The sequence below is a fragment of the Ornithodoros turicata genome, chromosome 3 (assembly GCF_037126465.1).
Source record: "Ornithodoros turicata isolate Travis chromosome 3, ASM3712646v1, whole genome shotgun sequence".
Lineage (NCBI taxonomy): Eukaryota > Metazoa > Arthropoda > Arachnida > Ixodida > Argasidae > Ornithodoros > Ornithodoros turicata.
In genome coordinates, this window is record NC_088203.1 from 98,836,899 (window position 1) to 98,864,332 (window position 27,434).

A 27,434-nucleotide genomic window follows, 5' to 3' on the forward strand; every position below is an offset into this window, starting at 1 on the left:
GGAGAGTATAATCCAACACTGTGTACGCGAGCCTGTTTCTTCTGTGCTGTAGTGCTCTCCTTGTGCAGGACGAGTCGTTCGATGTCACCTGCCAAGTGCACTCTAAAAACAGAACCTCACCGCATAGCACGCTGTGCGCCAACCATTGCCACGAATTATAGGTTTATCGCTTCTGGTTCGAGGAGAGAGAGGGGCGTACGCCTTTTTGTGGCAATTTGGATATATGAAAATTGCCACAAAAAGGCGTACGCCCCCCTCGGTCTTCCAATTTCCAGCGACAACACTATCATTCGTGGCAATGGTTGGCGCGCATCGTGCTATGCGGTGCAGCTCTGCTTTCAGAGTGTAGAACAGTCACGTTGAGGTCTCTTCTCAGCATTACGCGCTTGTCATGTGGCGAAGTCCAACGCGCCATTCGTAACGCTCGTGGACTTCAAACAATGTGTATAACTGTGGTAACAACAAAATGTCTCGTTACATCCATTGTCGACCTGGCACCAAAAAGCACCTTTGCTACGTTGCTTTTCGCGAACCTGATTGCTATAGAAGCTAGTAGACGTAGCAGAGATGTCGTCACACTTAAAACGAAACTCTCGTTTTAGATAAAATAATCACTAAGCCAGCTGTTCTGATTTATGTATTTTATTTGTCGACAAAGTGAAAGAAAGAGGGAAAACGATAAATTACAACCGAAGCCAACAATGATGATGATGAGGGACTGTGATAATGCGTCATGATCAAACTGAAAAATGACATTCGAGTGAAGGCGCTGTACGCGTGCTGTGCACACAGATATAGTGAAAGCTAGAAGCAAAGATCGTACGGACATTATTATATGCCTACTGAACAGTGTCAAACTAGCGAATCAAACACATGTAGGGTCTAAACTTGAAATCGGGGACATGACTATACACTCTAAAAACAGAGCTTCCCTGCATAGCACCCTCCTAGCCCACCGTCATCCCGAGTGACATAGTTCTTTCCCCCGATTTGCTAAAAACGGGAGGCGTACGGCATTTTTTGTGGCATTATGCCGCTCATAATTGTCAAAAAATGGCGTACGCCCCCTATTTTCATCAAATCATAGGAGAGAACGTTGTCAATCGGGATGATGATTGGCTAGGAGCGTGCTATGCGGTGAAGGTTTTTTCTTTTCTTTTTTTAGAGTGTACTGTGTTGAGAACCTAGAGACTCGACAGCTTATTTTATACGTCACGACTTACGTACCCACGAGATCTAAAACCAGGTACTGCAAGAGTATGTCGAGCGTCTCGCAGTAACAATACACCGGAAGCTATTGAACAGTTCAACAGCGAGGATGGTGCTAAGGTCAAAGACGTGTTACGTAAATTCTCCATTGCAACGTTGCAATTCACTTTGAAGGAAGGACAGTTTTATCGAAGGGACATACACGTGGCTTACGATTCGTTGTATGTTTTCTGTGTAAAAAGAAAAAAAAACGTAACATGAATGTGTGTGTCTGTGTACAACGTTCCGAGTCAACGTACGTTGTGTTTATGTGCACAGTGCGTATAATTGAACAGAAATTTCTTTGGCAATTCACAAGGTGCAATCAGCAGTGTAGTGGAGTATTATGGGATGACAAAAATCAAACTTTACAAAGCAGCTTTAAAGCGCGCATCGTTTAGTGCGCGTAATAGTTTGCATCGTGGATACGTCGAGCGGCAATTATATGTATTCGAAGTACTCACATTATTATATTAAAAGGCAAGTTGCGTTACACTTGTAGGGCTTAATTACGTTCTAATGAAAATCTTCTTTTTTCTATAATTCACGTGAGCTATGCCACAATACATAATGTAATACTATCTGAAAAATTTACAAAATAGTGCTGATTTCCTAACGTGTAAATATTCCGAACCACACAGGAATATATAGACAGTAAAGTTGTCAATCTTGTAAGATTACTTTCATATGTACATATATGAAATGTACTAAAAACTGTATGAAAGACCATCTTGTCCAATGTACACACATTCCTTCAGTAGCAACAACGCCCGAATACTGATTGGCAGGGGTCCCGAAATGTTCCTGCACATAACAAATGCCCCAACAGTCCTGCTAGTATTGTGTGGAGCCCTGTGCTCCATTCGTTTTTCTGAAGTCTTCGTAGGGTAGTTTACTATCGTAAGGTTTGATTCCCGTCATCTGCACTCCATTGGTACCTGTAATAAAGGGGGTTCGAAAAGAGTAGGAGTAACACAAGGGAGGAGTTAGTGACGTCATATTATGCTTTTTTTTTTTTCATATTTGTCCTCTCCTTCGTCCTTTTTAAAGCGACCAATATAGGGTCGACCATCGTGTAGGTCAATCGGTGGCCTACAGGACCACGTGACTGAGCTACCGCTAACCAGGTCGCCAGATTGTGTTTGTGAAATTTTGTAAAAATTTGAAATTTGTGAAATTCCGTAACCAACTGCGCCGCAAGACTGCAGACAAATTAAGCGATTTTACGAAGCACTAAACGACTTTCAACACAAAGTTAACATCGTTTCAAAAAGTTTACCAATTTCCACCAAAGTTTACCAAAAATTTACCACCGACGGCGTTTCTATAGCTACCGCACTTAGAAGCGTTGCGCCGCAGTGTCCAAAGATGTAACTTTTTTTTTTAACACCAATATGACTACAGTACAAAATTATATGCAACACTTGACGGTTGTGTTCCACCAACCTTTTAAAGGGGCACCAAAGCGCATCCGTTTCTCCTTACGGAATGAACGACGTTAGCTTGAGAGGCAATGCGAAAGGAAGAGAATTCACCTGTTGCGTCGTTTGTGATTTCAGTTCATTTCAGTTCATTCCGCGAGGAGAAATTATTTTTGTCACTGTAGCGCCCCTTTAAGAAAACCGCATATCGAAAAGTTGCACCAAGCTTCAGTAAACATCACTGAAAAGAAAGGACGCCAAGAATCTGCATCTCGTGCTCAAGAAACAGGTAGACTGAAAAGCAGCATAGGTATCCATTATGCGTGGGACGACTCACACAAGGCGAAGCTGAGCCAATTTGACGAACAGCGTATTTACTGCGCTGGACAACCTGCCATTTTAAGCAGCAAAAGCACAAAACGTTGAGACGTACACTGTACACTTGTGGTGTGCACAAGTACAGGCGCGAAGCAATTATTTACACCAGCAATCAAACTGCATGCACATAGGGTTGTTACCCTTGCCCTTGTTCTCAATTCCTGGGGGTGTTTATGTTTTCATCATTTTGGAATGGGATTGCCTTTATGTCTACTGGTCCTCATCTTTGCACACAAAAAAACGTCAACGCATTCTCATCCAATCTTTGTAAGTTAACGTATTAGTTTCATGTCTGGTTTTTTAGCACCACCGACATTTTCACGTTTAGTTACACTGCCTGTATGTCAATTTTCACGATTCTGATTCGGCACTTCTGGCAAGTCATGTTGTGGAACACATCTTAGTGCGTTCGACCCGGTAGCGAACCGGAGTAGAATTTTATTTAATGATACCTTTCCTGATTACTGCAAGTCTTCGGTTTACTGCGGCAGCTGCATATGCGTGGGATAGCGTGCGTGGGATAGCGTGCGTGCGCCGTGTGTCCCAGATATCGCGGAGCGGTGAGTCACGGAAGAAGCCCGCTGCGAAGGAGCCGTGATACGACGTTGGGTATCACGTGAGGTGTGGTGATGCAGGTGGCGGGAGTAGACAGCACAAGACGCCTGGCTTTTTGCCAGAATGGCACCGCCAAGGAAGGTTCTCACTGAAGGTTCTTGTCTTGTGTACTTGAAATGCGAACTCGTTCAGAAAAGATTGTAAAAATTCCTAAACATCTGAACAGAGTTCGAGTTGGAATGCATTTGTAAGAGATAATTCGAAATTTTAACATATCATATGTTAAGAACAGCCGACAATGCGTAGCGATAGTGCTGTCGTTGTATTTCAGCTGCGAGTTCCAAAGGTTGCACAGCTACTGAGATTCTCTCTTCCTCTCTTTTTATTTTTGCCTTTTTTTATGTGTGACTGGCAACTTTGCAAGATTGGGACTTCTGTTTCCAGTAGACCCAGTTTCTGGAATAACGAAAATTTTTGGACGATGCTTGCTTATTTTTTTTCCTTATTTACGATAGATGGAGGTTGGAAAAGTGAACAGTATAAAAGGGTGTTAAGGTTGTTAGAAAGTTAAAGTGTGATTTGATTCAAGCAAAGGCTAGTTTCACAATGGAAAGCGGAAGTGGGAAAAGTTGGCAGTGGTGGGAAGGTTGGCAAAAAGTGATTTAAAAGCGACACAAGAGAGGTGGGGTGAGTGCTAGTGACATTCAAGTTATTTACACAGTGATTCGATGAACACGGGAAAAATTACATAAAAGCGAACTCAAAGAAGATACACGCATAAAAAGTACCTCAAGACATAACTCGTCTTGCCCTCGTTTCCCGGTACCTTAACGACTACCTAAGAGGGTTTATTAATACGGTACGCATTTGTTATGCATAGTGTGATGTATACGAGTAGTAATTATCGTAATGTTAGTTTAGTTTATATATCGTGTCTGTTATGTTTCTTTCTTCGTTGTTCTTTGAGGTGCGCATTAAGGCGGACTCGTGCGGTCTAGTCGACGTTCGCTTCCGGAGAGAGTTGGCTGCACGGTCACAAAATTGTTTTCTCCCGCGATTTAGGGAGGTAATGTAATCGGTGCCAACGTGCAGAACATGATAGCACACGACAAAGCCATTATTTTCATTCGCAGGGATCTGGAAAACTGCAGTAAACAGAAAACTGTTTCGTGTACAAATTTAGCGAGGGTTACGAGAACCCTGCGAACAAAAATTTCCCATAGACTTCTTAAGACGTGAGTCCGCCTTAATACCTTTTGTGGTCATCAGGGAAGGCCCCACTGGGCCTTCTATCCGAAATATTCTCTGTAGAACCTATTGTCAAGTGTAACAGATAAAGGAATCCGGAGTTGTTACGATACCAGGAAAGCACGTGCGGTAAGGTATGAGACGGACAAGGTCGCCATGAGAAGTACGAAGGACGTAGTGTGGACGACGACGACAAAGTCACGAGACAGCCCCACACCACCACGAAAGAGCACCATAAGACATCCCCAGCACCACGCCTACCAGCAGGGTCTTCTGCTCCTCGGTTCGCAGTTCCTTGTGAAGTCTCGAGATAAAAAGTCTAAAATAACATGTCTTAAGGATATAGTGGCGCTCGCGTACAAACATGTACTCTCGTTTACGCGTGAGAGTTGTTAGCGTGTGGCGGGATTTCAGCTGACGGCACACCATATTTAGCATCTTTCGCGAAGGACAACCGGTAGCTAACCACCTTTCCCCTGTCCCCAAGTTGACGCCTTCCTTGTCCGGGTCAGAACTCGCCAGGGAGTGGGATCAGTAAATATAATCGCGCTGTTTATCGAGGTCTGGAGTATTAACTCCTAGAAGCCCTCTGCGGGGACCAAGGTCTGGAGTTTGGAGTTTTCTGGCGCAAGGATATGGACCAACGTCTGTTGTTACAGTGGTATCCTCACCCTCTTCAGATACGTGGCGCATGTGTACGCTTGGAAGTCGCCATTCCGGGCTTGGGACTCGAGGCATGAAGCGAGACAGTTCAAAGTGAGTTGGAATAAATGTGTCGTCGCACCAAACTGTATTACTGTTTTCATGGTCTAGATTGACATTGGTCTGTCGCACTCAGAACCCAGTGGGACGACGATGAATTCCCACGGCTACATGTGACACGATCTGATACGATCTACCGGACACGTTGTGAACCTCTACATGTTCTGATACCGCACTGTACCCTAACAGCTGCTTCTGAGTTGCCTTGTCGATGCTTGAAAGCCCATTGCCAACCAATGTTAGACATTGCAAAGTACGTCCAGACTTGTCTAGGAAAATGCGTTCTTTAGCTTGGAACCGAAGAGCAGACTCCCCACCAAAGTGCAGTGTACGAGAAAAGAGGAGCCACACGTGCAAGACGTCACACCCCTACGTACCGTGCTCACGAACGCCTACTGGTGCCATTCCCACTCCCCCCAGAACCAGACAGAGGACGCTTTTCGTGCGAAGATGAGGAACGTTCCAAGTCTTGTTCCTGTGGCACGCCATCGTGACCACTGACTGGAGTGTATTCTGACAGAAAATCACACACATCAATTCCCCGTCAGAACCGCACCGTAAGGTCAATCTCTGGAAAATTGTTCTTCGGCGAGGACGTTCTTTTCGGAATACTGCCTAGTGGAGGTAGGACAGTCAAACACCACTAGTGTCTCATGCCTTTATGAGTTTTTAGTGGAGTGAACAAAGGGAAGGGAAACAGCAGATACTACTACAACGTAACAAAAAGGAGGTGCAGGACGAAGAGTTTTTTCAGTCTATTAGAAAAGAAAAACTCTGTGTTTGGGACGACAGCGCCATGTTTTAGAAACACATGTTAGAGCCCTACGGCTACAAAAAATATGAAAGTGCCGTGACTAGAACAGTCTGTACTGCGATTCATTTCTCGATGCCGTGTTGTAAGTCATAGTTAGGACAAATATGCTTTACGTCGCACTGATAACGCCAATCAACTCTCCTATCCTCTTACTAAAGCATATGCCTTGAATGCCCTTTTTACTAAACCCGTACTAAACCTGTACAAAACACGCAACCTACTCAACCCTAGAACATCTGCCTCTAGTAAGTGACTGAAAACGCTCTTTCGTCTTGCTGTATACACACTGTGTGGAGAAGCAAGCGGACTGGTCGACACGGCAAAGGCTAGCGCTGTGCACTGGCAACGGCACGGGCATGCAGTCAGCTACTAGGTGTCACCAGTCTCACCTGACTGTGTCCGGATGTGTTCAGTTCCTGCGTTCGAGGGTATACCCACCATCCTTGTCCCTCCTCCCCTGATCCATGTCGTACGAGTCTTGGGGCCAGTGCAGACCAACCAGGAGCTTGTAGAGCCACGTTCCGACGACGGCTCCAATGTGGGGAGCCACGACCGGCACCCAGAACCAGTTGTAGTCTCGGAAGCTACGAAGAGTACATGGTAAGTACGCCGCATGTATATACGTGAAGTGGCTGCATCCCTTCCTTGGGTCTTGGGAAAGTTGGTGGAGTGCACGAACACTATTGGGCACATGCCAGAGTGCACACTTCTTGAGTGCAGGGATGAGATAAGGCATGTGTTTGTGTTGTAAGACGCGTGCTACGGGAGATGAGCCTGCTTGCACAAACATTGAGGAGGTTCCTTAGTATTGCCCTCAGTCTTGTCTTCTTCCTGTGTTGTCCGCGCTGTAGTCATCAACTCTGCTCGTGCATTGAGCACTTCTAAGGCTACTGAGGATAGCACTGAGGAATTTCCGCAACGTTCGTGCAAGTGAGCCCAGGTACTAGAAGAAGCTAAACGCTCATTGCGTCGCAATGGTTCCCGTTCAGCGTCTAGGGCCGCAAGCAACAACTAGCCCGACTTCTCAGCGGGTAACATTTGGTGGTCGTGGACTTGAATGTATTGTCTCCTTAAACATAATTTGCAAGATTAGACCTTGCTGAAATCGTAAATTTCGGAGCATCTTGGGAGCTGATTTGCCACTTATCTAGAACATAAGAGGCATTGGGTATACCCACATATCTGGTGAGCATACCTAAAGACTTCCGTTCCCCATCCGGCCATAGCGGTGAAAATACGTGGTCCCAAATCTCTGGCTGGGTTGAGAGGAGCCCCGCAGTTGTAGCCAAAGCACAGAGCAGTCGTTGCCAGAGAGATGCCGATCAACAGAGGCTGGAGACCTTGAGGCACCGCCATGTTGCTGCTGTCAGTGATGGCTACGATGCACATCACGAAAAGACCCGTACCCACAACCTGAAATGGACAACAGAAGTACAATCATTCCTTTGGTTATGTGATATGGTAATACGATGTTATTGCGGCCTAAAATACTGCTTAACTTGTGCAGGCCATGCGACAACAGCTGATAAGGAACAAAGTGGTTTCTATCATCAGGTAGCTACGTCGCAGTCGACCAAGAACACGTGCATGTGATTCCGTCACGCCATTTCGCAGAAACGTCGTGCCTTTATGTACTTTTCCTTTCGGTAACGCCCTGAGTAATAGTGAAGAGCGATTTCTACTGAAATTAGAGTCGGCTTTCCTTATTTTTACGCAATGCTGCGCACGGGTAAATCCATCCAAGAAGAAACCTTCTGCCCGCAGAGAAACTGATTCGTGAAAGAGATTAAGGACGTACAGACGAATTGTCTCGTTTATAACTGAATCGCCTATAGTTTCAGCTTTTCAAAGTTAATATTCTCGTTATGTTGCACATCTGGCTTCAGCAGGACTCTCATGGTGACGACAATGCAATGTTGGTTGTTTTTATGAAATTATCATAAATTACACAGAAGGCCTGCCGCATACACTTTTCTATCGCTACAAGGTCAAGTAGCTGATTATTATGACTAGACTATGGCGATTGGCGTCCGTTAAATGTTTCTGCAAATATGCCTATCGGAAGATGACTGCGAACGATTTGCAACGGCATGCTATCTCACCAAACTATACGATTGTTTTTGAAGCAGCTATCACGTGATGTAAGCATGCTGCTATTATTTGCAGCACCAGGAGAACAAATAATGATATTGGAATCAACCCAAGTAGCATAATGTTCGGGAAGTGCGAATGCATACGGCTCGACACGTAATTGAAGATTGCTTATCGTCTGCTGCTCTGCGAAATAAACACTGCAATGATAAGGCGCCTGTCAACCACTTACATGTGTCTCAACTTCAGTACCTTGTGCTTTTTTAGAAGTATATAGTGCATTATCTGTTAACCACAAGAGACGAAGAGATAACTGATCGGATGTAAAGACACATGACGGCTGTTATCTGTCAACAATGTCATTGTAGAGGATAACGTTCGGTCAATACCGCACAGGAATTCTTCGGGGCCCGTACCCACATGCGGTACACATGTACGGAAGCCGCCTGCAGGCTGCCGCTGGACAGCAAGAAAGAGTGCTTTCCGCCCAGCAGCCGCTATTTATTTGTTTTTTTAATTATTATTTATTTGGTCATACGTTAAAGACCCAAAGGGTACTACATAACGGAGGAGGGAACGGCACCACAGGTGCGCAAGTAAAGAAAAGGAGCAAGCAGAACGTGACATGAATTGTAATGGTCAACACACAAAGATAAGAATATTAATTTGGTAACAGTGATGCAAGATAACACTTGCGCTCTCGTTCTCTGTGGTACACTGAGGAAATTCGTCATACAAGATACACAAGGGCAACTAGTCATCAACAAATCGGCTTACTGCAGCTTTAAAATCCTGAGGGCTATCACCTGTGGTTTCCGCGTTTCTCAAAATATCGACGCTGACGGCGCTGTCAACGTGCGGCTGACTGCGTGTGAGGCCGGAAGAAAACAAGTGCGTGACGCAATTCTCCATTGTCCACCTGATTGGCCGACGATGCGCGGCGTGCCGCTAAAAGTTGTGCGTTGCGCAATGGAGGAAAAACGGAACGCGTCGAGGCGGATCCTCCCGCACCGCGGCAAGAATTTTCCGCTCCGCAAACGCGTTACCGCCCGCTTTTGCCTCATCTGGGTGCGCGACCTCAGACCCATTTCACATACCGTATTTCTCGCCCGTATGCTTCAAAAATACACTCGAGAGGCAATCGAGCTCCGTAGATTCCAATGGGTCCGATATATGCCTTCGTGAAAAACACGGACTAGAAAAACGGTAGTGTGAATTGGGCTTTACCTGTAGTACACGTAATGGGAAAACGTTTTACACAAAAACGCGATCAAAGGAATGGGCGCCGCCATTGGTGCTGCCACCCCGTGGCAGTCACAGGAACTGTGCGCGTGTGGACTGCCGTTTGCAGAGTTCCTTCATTTTCCCGTGTGTGTTCGTTCATGTTCGTGTTCGTTCGTGTTCATTTCGTGCCCCTTCATTTTCTCCCGCTTGGGAACTGGTGTAGAAAAGATATCGCATCGGCCAGCACTCCTCACGTTAACAACTCTGCATATCGCACGCGGAAGCAAGCAACCTTCTTTTTCCTCGATCTTTCGAACATCGATACGCTATTCAATTGTTTACCGGATGTCTATAGTTATATGGAATGTTACGTTATCGTCAGTCATACTCATTAAAGACGGCGGCCACCAGTATTCATCCCAATGGGAAGAGCGATTTTGGCAGTCCACCCCTGTTGTGTAGTCGCTGGGAACGAGGCTAAGGAGCGCACGGAGACTGGTGGTTTGAGAGTAATGCGACAAGGTCGATAGATTCAACTGGGCGGAACTTGTAGTGCTGTACAGATACCGCGGGACTTTTTTTGAGAATGTGTCGGGTTCCGGTACATCTTGCAGGTGGCGCTGGCTGCAGTGTTTTTGTACTTTCTGGACGCTCCAGAGTTGTGAAGTCTAAAGGTAATAGGCAGTTTTAGAATATATGACACCGTGTATCGGGTATAGACGCCGGTTTTTAGCCGAAAATGTCAGACCCAATCTACGGCCTGCATAATTGGTGCGTACGACGTAGTTACCTGGTCCAGGAAGCAGTTTCCTGTGCTGACGAACTCTCTGGGATACGAAGCAAATACATCAGCCGTTGCGTTGACTCCCGTAGTTGCGCGCAAGCCGCCGTCGAAGTGGTCGAAAGCATCTGAAAAGTAAGTAATAATATTAGTATTACCGAGTGTGGCATACAAAATAGGATACTACACGAAGCTCGGTAAAGCGTGCATGTGGCAAGAGAAGAAAGCGATGTTGATGGTGGCTAAAAATAAAAAATAAAAGGGAGAGGTTGAATTGATCACGTGACGAATTCGTCTACTCCCATAATGAAACCACACACACACACTAAAATAAAGGAAAACAAAGCACATTTTCGCCCGCCCTAACGTGGAGTGGTTAAAACAGACACTGCACAAACCAAATCAGCGGTCAGCGTCAGTGCACAAGTACACGGTCCTATAGTAGACCTGTTTCAGAGTCTTGTTTCATATCATGAAGGCTCTCATGTAAGTCCAATCCTTTCTGCGAAAAATATGAACATTTTCCCATTGTGCCTTAAGCCGCAGGCGGGAAAGAGGAACGAGAAGGAAGAATTTGGAGAGGAGAAAAAAGCAGTGCCATATTACGAAATACTCAAATCCGTTTCGCCAGCGAAACCGATAAACCGTGCGGCTTCAGAGGTCTTCAAACGTATACGCTGCCGCGAATCGAAGTCCTTGATACCACACGCAGAAATGTATGCGCAGGAACAAACCCTTTTTTTGACAAAGTGGTTATCCGAATTCGCCTCACACTAGCACCTACAATTATCTACACCCCACACGGAGCCTGCACATCTAGCGAAGATTTGTCGCGCCTGACACCGTGAAAGCAACCTTCCGATTTCTCTTGCAGCTTCCATTGACCCATAACAGTCAATAAAGATGCGTCTACCGGTCAGCCTCCTTTTCTTGCGAAGCCATGCATATACCCGTAATACAAATTTCGTAACAGAGATGTCGCACATGCTTCCCACCTTCGTGGCGTTTATTTTGTTCGTTATATCCTTTCAGAGCTTTATGCCAGGTTGGAGGATGACATAATTGGCTCATTCACGGAATCTCGCGACGCCCAGAAGTCGCGTGGTGGGAATATATTGTTAAGTGCTGTCGTGTCTGATGACGCGTCTGATGTCTCGGTGGCAGTTGAAGAGGGCGGTTAACACGTTGGGCTTCATTAAGGTGAAGGATTTGGGTCGTCTTAACAGTTGCGTAATGAAGAGGTAGACGTTGCGAATATTTGTTTTGAAACGTAAAAAATTAAGCGCCACGCACAAAGAGACGACCTAAGGTGAATGCCACTGAAGCCTGTTTTACCTTTTTAGATTATGTGAATGCGAGCCTTCTGTGAATACACTGAATGTCTTATGTTTACTGCGAATCGTGTGTGTCGCCCTTTTGGTTCACCTACTGTTTTGGGTGCGCGATCCCCGCATCAAACCCAGTTTTTTCTTTTTTTTTTCTTTATTCATATCACATCACATCACAGCCCAGTTTGCGCTGCGTGCCTTGGTTTCGTTCCTGTGTAAAATTAGCGTTGACAATAAGGTTTGGCTTTTTTACCTGCGTTTCTGTTATTTCTTTCTCTTTTTTTCTGATTTTTCTTCCTTGTTTTCTTTCTCTTCGGATTTTTTGTGTCTGCTGTACTCTGTGACTCGGTGTGACTCTTCGTATCTGAGTGTCTGCACTCCAAGTGTCTATACGTACGGTCTTGAGCTCGGAGTTGTTCACATGGTATAGCGTAGCATCATCCACGTTTGTGGTCTCCGTTCTTCTTGTCTCGAGCGCTATTACGATAGTACGTACCAATAACGTAGTGCGCACCTACGTAGCCTTAGTGCGTAACAATTACCCCGGTTCCGAACAGTTGTTATCATGTTTTATCTCTGTTTTAGGGAGGGCATTAAAAATGAGGCGCATCTGTCAAGCTTTTTCACATCATCGTGTTTCCGGTACTGTCATCACGCGAACACCCTCCGATGAACTAAAAACTCCTCTTGTTACACATCGTGCACCCAAACGAAAAAATGAACGACGGGCGTGGAATAGAGTAAGCTACCGTAACGATGTAGCGTCACGATAAGAATTTGCAGGCTAGCATGTACGTAGTTCCCTGACTGTATAGTAGCACCGACGGGCACGACTCGAAATAATTTTTTGAAGGTCGTCGACCCTCAAAGGCTATTGCTATTAAGACCATGCTACTAATAAATGAAGACTTTGCCTTCCCGTCTTCTCCCTCTCACTTCCCTCTCCCTCGAACACAAGTCTATTTTTTTTAAATTCCGTGTTAGCGCCGCGAAGCAACTGTGGCTATGAGCTGCGTACAGACGTGGACAGGTGGAGAGAGGACAGCAGGAAGGAGTGGGGGACAGCGGGGGTTAGTATGCGTCCTGAGCCGACTTCAGGGGAAACTGTGCCGACATTCGTCTGGAAAGTTTTCGGAAAACCCAGGGAAAACGTCAGACAACACAGCCGATGACAGAATTTGAACCCGTGTCACCTCCCAGTCTCGGCGTGGAAAGCGAACATCCTAACCACTATGCCACGGGAGCTGGTGCCACGAGTCTAGGCATAGTGATCAGGCAGTCTAGACAATCTAGGCAGGGTCTATGTAATATAAACCCCATCAGACAGAGCGTTGGTGGGCTGGATTTGGCTAGGGCTCAAGCAATTTTGAGAGAGAGAGATAGAGATAGAGAGAGGGGGGTGGGGGGGACGAGAGTCCAGCTGATTAAGACACCCGGAGACTGCGGTTCGGGAAGGTTGGTAGTGTGGGCCTGAGGACTGAGCTAACATGGCTTCCGACGTATCTATGACATCCAATCAACAGATAAGATCTTGAGGAACGCACGCTGCTATCAGTTCCGGCATGTACGATAACTTCCCGGTGAGTTTTCAGCGGTCTGCTAGCACAGCAACAACAGATAAATTAATGATGACGAATGGGGAAATTCGCCACATGAGGTGCGGCCCACAACCTCAAGGCACAATGAGCATAGGATGAGATGTGTCCTGATGATGAGGTGATGAACGACGCTAAATAGGGGTCGATAGTCAGTGGAGTCAGTGAGACATCAACAGAACGCTAGGCGAAAACACAACACACAAAAACACACACACAGCACACAGGTACATCATAGGGTAGAGAGGAGACCGGTGTCTGCTAGCACACTCTTTGCACATAGGCATGCTTTCTTTTCTTTCTTTCTTTTTTTTCTTCAAATCGTGACATTTCATGGCATCCTTATTGCGCAATGGGATTAGTAAGCGCGGTGTTGAACGAGATCATTTCCAGTGACGTGGACCAGATGAGGAAGGAAGGCATCCCCCGCGGCGTGACCTCAATGATTGGTCTGCCGAGCAAATACCCGCGTGAGCTCACCTTCGCTAATGGTTGCGGACCGTCTTCATGAATGAATCAATGAATGAAAGGTAGCGGAGATTGATGGATGGACTGCCACGATACTCCCTTTTTGTGATGCATCTGTCGTACAAGTATTTACCCTGACACCAAGGCCAAGTAGGCTAGACAAAGAGGTAAAAATGAAATACGGTTGCAAATGCAAGAAAGCGGAGGTTGCCCACGTGGATGAGTTGAAGTAATGGCGTCTGAAAATGCGTTTTTTCTCTCTCTCTCTCTCTCTCTTTGCGTCTGAATCTATTATGGGCAATGGGTATGGCCGACGACCAGGATTTGCAATGTAATACATGAGACCTCTTGTGCCTCTATGTCACCGTAGACAAATGTCATTGACCTGACTAGGCACAAGGAATGACGACGAAACTAGTTAAGAATTATCCAGTACTACTTAATTTGATTTTAAAAAAAAGACGTAGGTCTTGTCGAAGAAAACAATTATAAAATAATTGATGCGGACTATAGTGCGCTGTAAAAACAAGGCAGGAAAATAGGCAGCAAACAATTTTTATTTCTCTCTTCTTGCCTGCCAGTCTAGCCAGCAGCATAGGCATATTAATAGTGGTCTTGCTCTTCCACCATGCATTTATAGCTACGACAAACCAGAATACTTTCTTTCCTCCTGCGGACTTTCCAGATGGATGTCGGGACACTTTCCTCTGATGTCCTGTTCAGGACGCATATTAACCCCCCCCTCCCCCCCTGTATTCGCACCCATTCCTTCTGTGCATGACTGCAGTTGTTTTTGTGCTACGCAACATGGTACGAAGAAAAATAGTCCTAAATTCGATGCTATTGAATCTTCGCGTGATTCAAGGTTCGTATCACGTTTATGACGTCAAAGGTACACGGTCCAGCGTTTCAACGTGGTCGAAACGACCAGACAAAAACAAGCAAAAAATGTGTGTCACCGTCCACGCTCCCCACCGCGAAGTGTTGGAGTGCATACACCGTCAGTGGAACGGGCGGATGAATTCCCCGCTACGCCGTTTATGCAGGAGTAGGTCAATTATAGGTTCGTTTTTCTCCGTTTCGCCACGGCTGTTTCGAAACCGGCCGTATTTTTAACAACCGCCTGAGCGTGTAATATTTCCTCCGGTCAATGTCTGACAACCCGGTATTTTATTGTTTAGAAGGGACTCGGTCGACACGTGGGCATCGCGCTTTATTTTATTTATTTATTTTTTTTTTTGTTGCAAAAAAGATACGATTAAAGACCGGATCGTGGAGGTGAAGATAGGATGTATTTTTCACGCTTATCGACACGCTCTTTTTTTTATTGATATTTCTTTTTAGAAAGGAAATAGAAGGTTGTGTTGGTTGTGCGTTGGTTTTTACTGACCCTATACGTGTGATAGTTTGTGGCTGCTGCGAAATCTTCCCGTCCTCTTTTTACAGCGATAGGTGTTAACGGGAAGGTCTCGGTGAAATCGCTATGATTGATTGATTGATTTTTAAAAGAAAAAATTGAGATGTTAGTCTCGAGCCACTCGGGACTGGCTACTCCAGGACACGTTATTAAGAAAAGAAAGGGAAATTACACAAAACTCGACGCTTTGCAACGGAATAGAAACAGAATAAATGAGAACATCACCACCTAGCTTGGCACCAAAAGCGAAATCTCAATGCACAAAAATAAAGAGCGTCACAATCTGTCAGAGAGGTCCGTCGAGACGAGGAATTGCACAAGGGCGGAAAACACAAAACCATCGGTTTCGGTGATGCAAAGCAAGTTAATATAATCTAAAGCTAATAAAAGCAGTTGTGACGTATTCAGAGATGGGACAAGCACCAGCAATTCAAGCAATTCGAGCAATTCAAGACCGCAAGACAAGTTGCCCCTCGAACGGAAGATTTCCGTGCCCTACGGAAGTTTTCGTAAAGTGCCTTCTGAACTGAGGACAGTTCATTCTTAAACGTGGAGGCCGTGTGAGCAGTAGCAGCAGCATCATCATCACTGCCACCGACCAATCATCATCTTCATCGTGGCGTCGTCCATCCACACAAGCGATGGGCGCGAGAGAGGCCACTGGAGTTCATCGGCAAGCGTCGACGCAACACTATGGTGAGCTCATCATAATAACAACACATCTTCGTCGGAATCATGACCACCTCCACCTCCACCTCCACCACCACCATCGCTCCAAGAGTTTTTCACCGATGCAACTGGTGGATGTGGAGTTGCTGGTCAGCCGAAATCTGCCTTTTACTTTTCCTGATAATGAAATCAAATCAAATCGTTCTTCTCTTTACCTTCCGCGCACGACTCAACCTTCTGCAAGGACTACACAGACGAGGGGGAAAGAAGGAGTGCATGAAAAAAGTATCTTACTTTTGTACGTGCAGAAGAGCACCGCCGCCCCTAAGAAAGCGCCCAAGTACTGAGCCACCATGTAATGCACCACTTTTTTCCACTGACATTTTCCGATGGTCGCCATGGCAATCGTAATGGAAGGGTTCAAGTGGGCTCCTGCAGCAAATAAGGAAGACACGAATAATATTTTGATTTTCCTGGACAAAATGAAGCAAACGGACACGGTTCTGAGAGAACGTAAAGCTATCTCAAAGGAACAAGTGAAAGAAAGGCTTACCTGAAGCCCCACCTGCGACCAGTACAGCGAGTGCTAGTGCCAACCCCCAACCCCAGAAGCCGACTGCGTAGCCAATGTTTCCAGTCTTGTCGAATTTCAATGCCGCCAAAACGCCGGTGCCAAACAACTGCAAGAACACAATGTTGTCATCAACCACAGTAAGCAGCACAAACACATAAATTCACTCACATTGGAAGACTCAATCAACGAGAACCATAATTTAATAAACAAATATTTTAAGCGTTAAATTCACGCATCTATGGTAGCCAAGCAGAAATTTACCGCTGTATCGATGCCCCCAAGGATTATAAAACCACTCCTCAAGGAAATAAACTTTTCTCGCTTTTTTTTTTTCAACTAGACTAGTGTATAGACCTCCATCCGAGAAACGTCATCATGACGTTGGTAGGCAGACTGAAACCGAAACAAGTCGGAAGGGAAGGGCTGGATTCCACGAATGGGCACTTGTTAGCGTCCCTTTCAGGGTCCATCGTAATCCCCTCAACACCGTGGCTTTTGGACGCGACCTTTTTCGCCCCTAACTTTGAGCGTAGTTCAAGTCTACCAAAAAGGTGGCGCTGTCGAACACGATGACGTCATTTGTTTACAAACAGAGAGAGATCTATCTGACGTAGATGCATATCCCTGAGTTTATGGGTTAAATACAAGAAGAACAAGAAAACTGCGTTGCACGTTTCGTTTGTCTTGACCCCTTGCCTTGGGCCCAAGCTCAGGGATATGCTGTCTACGTCATCCTGTCTGCTTGCAAAGTCCCTTTACGTTCAACGCAACATTTTTGGTTGGAGAAATGGGAAAATGTTGGCTAAACTAAGAAAAAGCAGGAAAGTCGAATGCTGAGATTTTCCAAGTACTTCAAGTGAAGTGCATCGTGCTCTAGAACGTTAGCTGTCTGGATTAGTTGTCTAGATTAGGATTCTGATACGGAAACAATATGATTGCTTTATAACCCAACAGCATCCTCATCAGAATTTGTTGTTGTTGTTTTACGATTGCAGCGAATCGAGACAGATATTCAGCGGAGGCGTGCCAACGACCTCGGCGCTGCGACGGCAATGTAGCACACTTCATCCTAGTGCCAGCGTGTCTTAAGGGAAATCACCTTCAAAGACACCACACGTGCACGACGAGACAACAGCCTCGTATTTACGTAACACTCGTTAGAGCCGTAAGGTACATCCCGAGGGTGGGCTGCCCTTGAGAAATGCACGAAAACGGTGCACGGTAATCAGAGAAAGGGAGCGGACGACTTGAAAAATGAATCTCCGGCTGCAGGTCGCCCGAGCAGTTCATTCAGAGAGCGGCACGTACTGCGAAATTGAATATTCAAGCGCGCTCTTTTTGTCGTGTTGTTGAACGAGAGTGAGTATTACAAGGTGTTCCTGTGAAGGGTCCGTTGCGTGACGTCAGTGCTGCTGAAGGGGGCAAAATGGGGGGAGGCCTGTCACTTCCACCGTGCTTGCATGAACGGATGAGGTCAAAATAATTCGCAGAAGAAGAGTGTACGCGTTCTCTTTTTCTTCTTCTTCTTCTTGATCCCATGTTCTCACCCATTTCTCGTCTCACTTTCTAGTTTCTGCTGAAACAGTGCGAAGGGTGTTGTGAATGCGAGGAAAATTTGAGGAGACCTCGTCCGTAGAGCAACAAACAGGGACACAAGGAGGGACACGGAGCACATGCGCTTGTGCTCCGTGTTACTCCCTGACCCTGTGTCCCTGTTTCGAATCGGCGCTTTCTGTAAGGTGTCATGCGGAGCACAAAGAGGCCCAATTTTGTACACTGTAGCGTTTGCGGTTCAGTCCAGTCTATCTGCATTTCTTTCTTTTTCTTTTTTCAATGTTGAATATTGCACATAAATATTTTTCGGAATTCTAATTAGACTTTTCGTTGATAAACATGTGTGTTGCAAAAAAAACAAAAACTGTTCGATTTTTTGTATTGCAATCACGAATTCACATGTACAAACAAATGTGGCAGCAGAGGTTCGCTACGTTGGAAGGCACGTTAATCGATTTGAAGCTAACCCTGAACCAGCTCGCGTGACTGAGTGGTTAACGTGCTGGCCATGTCACGTCGAGACTGGGAGGTACCCGGGTTCGAATCCCGAGGCCGGCTGCGCTGTCTGGGGTTTCTTCTGGGTTTCCCTCAGACAGTGTCAGACATATGTCGGCACAGTTCCCTTAGAAGTCGGCCCAGGACGCACATTGCCCCAGAGCCTTAGTCGTGACGTTGCGCACCTCTGCGGGGTCGACATCGGCGATCTCTTTCATTAGCACCACCACTAGCGCTGCAGTCTTCCGACATAACTGATATCGACGGAGCTGAAACCAACGCTTTTGTGTGGACATACGACATTGCATTTTCAAGGCTTGTTCTAGAAATCGCGCTCAGCATGAAAAATAGCTTGTTTCACCGCAATCAATTTATCACTTCATCTAACGATTCCATTTAATTGATGACTCTCGACACCAAGCCCCACGCGTTCTGACCAACATACAAAGGAAGCAACGAGCTAGCCTTCTTTTTTTTTTTTTTTTTTAGAAGGCTTATTAATCGTCTTGTTCAAACAAGATTTGCTTCGTCCAATTATTATTGAGGAACGCGGCAGACACCCAATTAATGAAGCCATCTACATTTCCATTATACAGTTCGCCGCAATTGTTAGAGAGGAGAAAATGAAAACACACTGCATTCAATAACACAGCTCCCAATCGTCGTCACGCAGTTCAAATCAGGTCCGATTACCGGCTCGGTGACCCGCTTTTAACTCGAATCACGGCGAAGATGAAAATAAAATGAGTCAGGGCAAAGCTGCGCCAGGCACGAACCAACGTAATTAAGAAGCATCGCCGTGAGGGGAGACCATTATTCTAAGATGCACGCATTTATAAATGCACGCGTAGACGTAATCGAGATAACCAATTATTCGAGACGACCGCACGCACTGAAACAGATAGCGATGTATATAGTTGGACTGTACGGTTATTGCTATTATGCATTATATAGGCGAGTTTCAAGGTGGTTTATGCACGTGTTGGTATCGCGTGAGCGCGAGATCTTGCATCACGGAATGCATGCAATCGATTGATTGATTGATCGATCGATTTGTAAAAGGAAAAAAAAAAGAGATGTTAGTCTCGAGCCACTCGGGACCGGCTACTCCAGGACGCGTTATTCAGAAAAGAAAGGGAAACTACACAAATATATACACTTTGAAACGGAATGGAAACGGAATGGATGAAAACATCACCACAAACCACGTGCGAAATCTCAATGCACAAAAAACAAACAGCGTCACAATGTGTCAAAGAGGTCCGTCGAGACGAGAAATTGCACAAGGGCGCACATGGCAGGTATGAGCTGATTTGCGGGCCAGCACCCAAGAACCTTTTCGGTGGAGTATGGCAGATTATCCAGGCGGGTCAGCGATGACACAAGGGTACAACGGTGTGCACTGTACCTCGGGCAGTCTTGGAGTATATGATCGACGTCCTCAACTACATCACACAGACCGCAGTTGGGGGATGGGACCATGCCGAGCTTAAACAAAAGTCGTCCACTGTATGGCACGTTGAGGCGAAGCCCGTAGATGAGCGACGTGATGTGTCGAGGAAGCACTAACGGCATATAAAAACGGAGATCTGGGTCTACCTCGCGCAGGAACGACGTAGAAGGGACACTTCTTCGCCAGTGTTCACTGCACCTACGTCTCATAAGGGTACCAATTGGTTGCTTCGCGTCCGCTTGGGTGAAATACGTAGGGTGCGTCGGTACGCCACGTGCCACATGAGCCCGTCTCGCAAGTAGGTCGGCATGCAATCGACCACCGCACCTTTACCATAGAAAAGGTGCTGGGCCTATGGCCCATGGCCCAGTAGCGTTCATATGCTCCAAGGTATCCTTCACCTTTGGGATTTCCTGTCATCAACAGGCCTCTCCACCCTGCTTTGATCACCTGAATCCTCATCTCCATCATCTCTCACTGTCTACGAATGGCACTGGGGCAGCGCTCAGCCTGCTGGGGAGAGATGCTGCGGAGATGGGGATCATCTCCGCGTGATCATCACCCCACCGCGCGTGAATCGGAGTGGTCTAACTGAAATGAAGGCACGGGTAGTAAATGTAGCTAAAATAATCGAAATGTGTACTTGACTCAGAGACATGGTATGGATGAAATCACTCAGCATCTGAAGATGAATATAAGATCGTTTTTCTTTATTTTCTGCCCTTCGTCTTCTTCTTTTTCTTTGTTTTCTACATGCTCTGTCGTTATCAAACACGGAACCGTGCCAGGTTATTAGGGAATGGACCCCAAGTTATTAGATTGCGAAACGAAACGTAACGCAATGCTCCTCTGGACGACAACAAGCACAAACAATCTGGATAAAAAACCTAATTTTTCCCGTCTACCTGTCCTCCACTTGACAAGCATTGATTTCTGCTTCTTCTTCTCTTTTTTTTTTCTTTTTTTACATTTCCCATGAACCTGTAATGTGTCCCTGCCTAGGAGGGAATGTGGTCTTTTGCAAGATCACATGACGTAAACTTCTTCGGTGCCTTCGAGCGAATCCGTCTGCTTATTAGATCGCATATGGAACGAATGTATACGTACCTGCGTGTGCGTGTGTGCTGCGGTGTATGTGTGATGTATAGAGATGCTGCAGAGATGGGGATCAGCCCCACCTCATCATCGTATCTTTATGTGTGTGTGTGTGTGTCTGTGTGTGTGTGTTGGTATCGTGGTAACAAGAGGTGATAGTGCGCGGTTCGTCTTGTTCGAATGTTTAGGCGTAGTGGGTTGAGCTACATGGGTGAACAGTGTTATGTTGGTTAGCTGCGGGGCACTCATGAAAAATTATATACTGTGATTTTATAAAGAATCTCCAACGCATACGAGCTCCAGTAGCCGCGGAAGTCAACGTTGTACGATAGAAAAATTGTACCTGATTGCATGGACTGAAACTAAAATGGAGATAGGGCTCAACCAGTGCGGAACCGTCGACTCCAACCTTTAAAGCTGATTGCGGATCGACCGCCAGGTGTCAGGGTGGGGAAGATTTAATAATGGAATGACAAGGAAGAAAGAAAGTAAAATAAAAACATAAAATACACGATAGATAGATTGATTGATGGGTAAAAGAAAAAAAAATGGAAGTGTTAGTGTCCCAAACTACTCGGGGCTGGCTAAAAGACACGAGAGACTTTTGTGTCAATAGGTTAATACACCACTGTCCCAGCAACCCGTCCGAGCACGTGTCTCATACCGCATGCCTGGATCAGGCACTTCTCTATACTGGACAACTATCAAGCACTTTTAGTTCACCGACCACAACTCCTTCGTCGCGACTCTGAAGCTTCTGAACAGTCCTGAAACCTAATCAGAAATAAAGAGAATAATACTGTCACATCGAAGTTCCAGGAACTCAAGCAAAATTGAAAGCTACCTAGAGGTATGGGGGCGATCGAGCATGGCATATCAGTCGAGCTTTTTTTAATGACGTCTGATTACAGAGACCATGAACGGGAGAAAAAACTGGCTTATTTTTTCCTAGAGACCTAACATTGAAATGGGATGACGTCAGACGAACATTCCAGCATGTACCTCTTTACACTCTGCATTCTCTAGTCATTTCCTACGACAATGCATCGGGTATTCCCTCTACTCCCTCTACCGCTCTCACGAAGAGTCATCGTAAAATTATGGAAGGCACGCGATTGGACCGTGAGCACTGGGTCCATCTCATATGCAGCCAGTGCACGAAACCACTTCCGCTCTTATTTTCCACACGAACGACCAGAGACACTTCCATGTGCGGTGCCATTCCTTCTTTTGTCCTTCCCAGCGTCCCTTGTCTGGCGTTCAAGGGCGTCTTTTAATTAACTTTCACTTATAGCACTCCTTGCGAAATACCTGCTGGGAAAGTGATAAAAATGGCAAGGTTGCCGTCGTCAAGTAAGATGTCACTCTTCCGATTTTCGCTTCGTGTGTCAGGTTTCGACGTCGGACTGACTTTGAAAAGCCCTTGAAGACCCAACTATGTCCTTCTGCTGTTCTTAATTTAGACAGTATACAGTTACATGAGCGAAGACCACTAAGTAGACGCGAGCACGAGGAACAAGTAGACGGGACAACCCCCGTCAACGAGTCAACATTACTTTTACCCCCGTTACACGAACAGGCTTCAATGGTCATTTAAACCAATGGCCATTGAACATGAGCGTGGCGCCACCAAGCGTATGATTGAGATATAAAAACTATTAAGAGCGTCTATAACCTGTCAACTTCTCAAAGAGAATTGGATCCAATGGTTCCCCACAGGTCACACTACAGGGCACGTGATTTTGGATAGGGAGAGGATTGATTGGTTGATTTGTGAAAGGAGAACAAGGGAAATGCAGTGATCCGGTGAAAGCAGATTGAAGCAGAAGCCTCAAAGGTCGGTAGTCGCCGATATTTCGAACATAGACTGTCCTTTTAATGGGCTTCTTCTACCCTGTATACACAGTCTTGTGTTCGAAATATTTCAGCGACTGGCTTCTGTTTAAGTTTTGTGGCACGTGAAAGGGAGCCATCCTGTCAGCAGCATTCCACTGTGCAGACACGCACGACAACCTATAAGCCTACAGGTAGAAATGTTTGTGTCACTTCCATGTGGTATGTGTGCGTTACAAAATCAGCAACGTCTTTCATTTCATGCTACGACTCTGTAATCGATCAGAAGAAAGACAAGTTCGCTATAACGGACTTAATATTGGGGAGTCAGCAAGAACGATGGTTTATAAAACTTTCAAAATGCAATATGTATTAGCCAGTGTGCAACCAGTGCTCCCCCAGCATCATCATCATCATCGTCATCATCACCACCACCACCACCACCACCATCATCATCATCATCCCCTCATCCGTTCCCCATGTGCAATAGGGCAGGTGAATCGCGGTGATCGCAGATGAACAGTGGCAGTAAATCGCCCACCTCATCATCATCCAATGTATGTGTGTGTGTGTGCAACCAGTGATGTGCTGCACATGACTGTTCGCGGTCATGTTTCATTCCCCGCATCACCACCAGCAATGGGGTACAGTATCGCCACTGGCGATGAAACTCCCCAGTCATCATCTTGTAATAACGTTGTTGTTGTTGTTGTTGTTGTCACATTTCTCATTTCTTATCATGTCTTTCACTCACTGAAAGTCCACAGACTTCCTCATAACAGCATTAGGTGTTGCCCTATATACCTAGATCAATGTCGCAATGGCCCTGTGTGGAAATCGATAAGATATACTGTAGCACGATCAGGCACACTTGAGTTGTTTTGCTCAAACCGTAACATTATCTCGTTGCTACGGCCCTGCAGCCGAACTTACGCAAACGACACCCCACGTGACTACAGATTATTGTGCCATACCCAAGTCGTGCAGGTGCTCTATTAACAGACTTTATCGGATCTAAAAATAAACCAGGCTTATTTGGATATAGTAACACGTTTCTCAGCCAAATGAGATGCATCAAATAGAAACAATAAACGATATAGATTAAGATATAAGCATGCCGAAGACTCGTCAGATTGAATTGAATAGAATGGACCAGATTTTGCTTCATTCGTTTCGTCGCGTTATTCGTTCCGCGTTATTAACGTTAAAACTGACTAGCAAATCCCACCCAGCGGCATAAAACAAAGAATAGCAAGAGCCGAATCTCTTCGTTGCTTTGCTACGGCGCACGTGGCAGCACACGCTTTTGACCAACTCAACACTTTAATCACACCTCACTCCATCATTTCAAAGCCTTTGTTTCCGCAACCAATTAGTTCTGGAGTGCCATACGCAATCGTGCTCTTACTGGCTTTCGCTGTCACCCTAACACGCAAACCGACTCACTGACAGGACACAGTTTGTATGTTATTTATTAGCTCCGTTTACACGGAGGCAACAAAAGCGTATCGTATGAACTTATCGCAACAACTCCTGTCGGACAGGTCCACATCAACCAATCAGCCGGTCGTACTAGGCGCGAGGAGGTGCGATAACTTGATACGATACGCTTCTGTCGCATACATGTAAACGCGGCTATTTACTGTATGGTACGGGGGGGGGGGGGGGGACATACTTATTAGAACAAATGGGGGAAAAGGGGGGAAAGGTCAGCCAAACGGGACGCCGGCTTGCTATTCCACAAATAAAAATAAAAATGAATAAAAATAAATATGGCACAGCTGTATGGCTTGTGCTCTTGGTTGCTCTTTGCTTTCGGTTAGGATTATCTTCTTTTATCAGTATGACTGATCTGTTCCTTTTCCTTTGTTCTTCTTCTTTTTTTTTCTTTTTTTTTGCTGCTGTGTAACCTCAACCCTCGCTTTCTTCCTCTTGTATGTTTCATGGATTTACCGAATTATCCTCACAAGACATATGCAATGTTCTTGTATACTCTTCTTTGCCCTTGGGCTGTTCCGACAGGACTTGCCCTCTCAGTCCTACTTCCCGTGTAATTTAAGCGTGTAATCTTAAACAATAAAAGAAAGGGAAAGCAATGATGCCCGTAGCATTTAATTTTAGACGCGTGGAGTACATGAGGGTGCCTCTTCCTGAACATGGCCAGTGGGCCGTGTCCTTTATTGTCAAGAACGACGCGTCGGACTGCCCCAGGCACCGAGGTGACCATGAATTCGGTCAAGCCACAGTGCGTCTCGACTGGCATGCAAATGACGGTAATGTGGAGAGTGGGAAAAAAGAGAAACAGCGCGTGTGATTAGATGAGGTCTTTGCTGTCTACGTTTCCGAAATGAATGTCTCGCTTCTCTCCAGTAAAGTTGGTCACAGATGCGAGTTCGGGCGTTGTGTTTGGCGTTGCTTAAATATATAGCTTTTACATGACTACATCAATTTCTTTTGACGACGAGGTGTGTATAAGAGGAGATTCTCATGCAAGGGGGAGCCAAAAAAAAAAAAACTACGACGGGCGGAGCTTCCATTTCATCAAATGAGCTCAAGTGTCCACATGCTTAGGTTTCCTTTCCTCAGTCCCTTGGGGCCAACAGTATGTCTGATACTAATATGTATGATTGAAACTAATAAATCAGTTATGGTGTTGTCGGACACGTCTTCATATTGAGCCCCTTGGTAATTATTCTTATATCTCGATATCAGGAGATATAAAGTTACGTTTGTTATGGTATGATTGGAGTTTTAGAGGAGTATCGACAACAAAGGAGATACAAAGTACATACCTGCATTACGAAGGACACTAACGCTGCAAAACCGGGGGGGGGGGGTATGTTTATTCAAAAAGAAAGGGAGGGCAGTAGTTTCCAATTGGTCAACAAATGTCCAGGAAATGTCAGTGATTCTTTTATATTCATTTAACCTTAGCGCCCGGTGTACTTTTCGCAGAAACCGGTTAATTGCCAGATCGAAAAAATATTAGATACCTATAAACACATTGTACGAGACTATATTAACATTATTTATAATCCTTGGTCATCACCCTGCCTATTTACTCACGCAGGAAGGGCTATGCACAAAATAGAGTGCCTGTCTACAGTTCAAATGCAAAACATGTCGGAGCAACACGCTCTACATCTCTTGCATCTTGTCCAAATACGATATTTTGCAATTTTTGTGCTTATGATAACATAAATGCTCCGTTTTTGTTTGTTTTTTCTGTTTCTGTTGACTTTTTGTCCTGTAGTGTGCAGCCACCTGCAGGCATCTAAATTTTTCTATGGACACCTTAACTCGCTGCCGCTTCATTTCTGTATCAGAAATGCGGTGGGGCACTTCACAACAGCGGTGAAACACCCATGTCATCAAATCTTTGTTGTCGCCACTGTTGTTCAAAGAGGCAAGCCACAACATATTAGAGTAAACAGAGTGACTTAGAGTTGTCCAGAAAACACACAACTGTAGTGGTGCTCCTGTTATAGTGAAAATTTCACCCTAACATGCGAGCTGTATTTTTCCTCCAGTGAAAGCAACCTGTGGTGCGGCGGGTTTGTCAAGTGCACTCACAACCTACGCAGCAGTAGCAGAACAGGGACGTGCTGCGCCACAGTTCTACAAACGCTGCCTACAATATTTGCGTACTACTAACCATGACAAGAAAGCCAATTAGGTGGCGAAACTCTCGACGACCGAAGGTCGCCGAGAAGGAGGTATCGGTCGCCTTTGCGCTGAACCAAGCCCCAAAACGTGCGAAAGTGTTGGGACACTGATATCATTTGGCAGTCGGTATCGATGTTGTCGCGGTCCGGAAACGTTTTAAATGATGTAATACTCCCACATGAAGGTGCGTTTGGGAAAAGTATCCTGTCGAACCACCACGCAGTGACATGCAGCAGTGCTCCAGGACACCGTGTACCGTATAGCAGTGTTTCCCAAACTTTTGGCAGTGACGGACCCCCGGAAGCGATGAGAACCAATTCACGGACCCCCCCCCCCCCCCCACACACACACACACAACGTCACAGCCAGTGCATAACCAGCAACCTCGTCAGCTGCTGCGCGCTTTCGATACAGCTTCAGAAACGATTCCGGGCTGGTTTCTTCTTCTTGTTTGTATGTGTATGACGCGGACAAACACGCATTGCAGGACTTTTCTAGCAGAAATTAGAAGCTAGCCGTTGAAGCATGCTTGTAGCAATTTTGGAAGTTCTAGGTGTTTGGAAATCGGGCAGTATGTACGAGCGCGTGTTTGTGGGGACGAAAATCCTCGCTGAATGTGAGAGACGGTCGGGGACCCCCACGTACACTCTCGCGGACCCCCAGGGGTCCGCGGACCACACTTTGGGAAACACTGCTGTATAGTATTCGCGGGTGGTTTCTTGCCAATGGACCTCTACCCGAGAACCGTCATCCTGACGTTGGTAG

General features: G+C 45.8%; 1 protein-coding gene and 1 long non-coding RNA gene across 4 annotated transcripts in view; one reads left to right on the forward strand and one right to left on the reverse strand.

Moving 5' to 3' along the window:
- Positions 1-626: 626 nt before the first annotated feature.
- The window catches only part of LOC135388952 (aquaporin-7-like), a 54,221-nt gene continuing 27,413 nt past the window's right edge, over positions 627-27,434 (reverse strand). Inside the window, exons 2-8 of one of the 3 annotated variants that reach the window (XM_064618842.1) lie at positions 16,553-16,679; positions 16,294-16,431; positions 10,532-10,650; positions 7,622-7,839; positions 6,865-7,010; positions 5,990-6,125; positions 2,097-2,186 (exon numbers count right to left, since the gene is read on the reverse strand). In XM_064618842.1, coding sequence (XP_064474912.1) covers positions 5,995-6,125; positions 6,865-7,010; positions 7,622-7,839; positions 10,532-10,650; positions 16,294-16,431; positions 16,553-16,679 — 879 coding nt within the window. In that variant the 3' untranslated portion in view covers positions 2,097-2,186; positions 5,990-5,994. Of the gene's footprint in view, positions 2,187-5,989; positions 6,126-6,815; positions 7,011-7,621; positions 7,840-10,531; positions 10,651-16,293; positions 16,432-16,552; positions 16,680-27,434 lie in introns of all 3 variants that reach the window. The other 2 variants (XM_064618843.1, XM_064618844.1) reach the window with 2 other exon arrangements.
- Positions 15,897-16,904, forward strand: LOC135388955 (uncharacterized). Its single transcript, XR_010421549.1, has 2 exons — positions 15,897-16,026; positions 16,244-16,904. It is a non-coding gene; the product is annotated as an uncharacterized LOC135388955 (long non-coding RNA).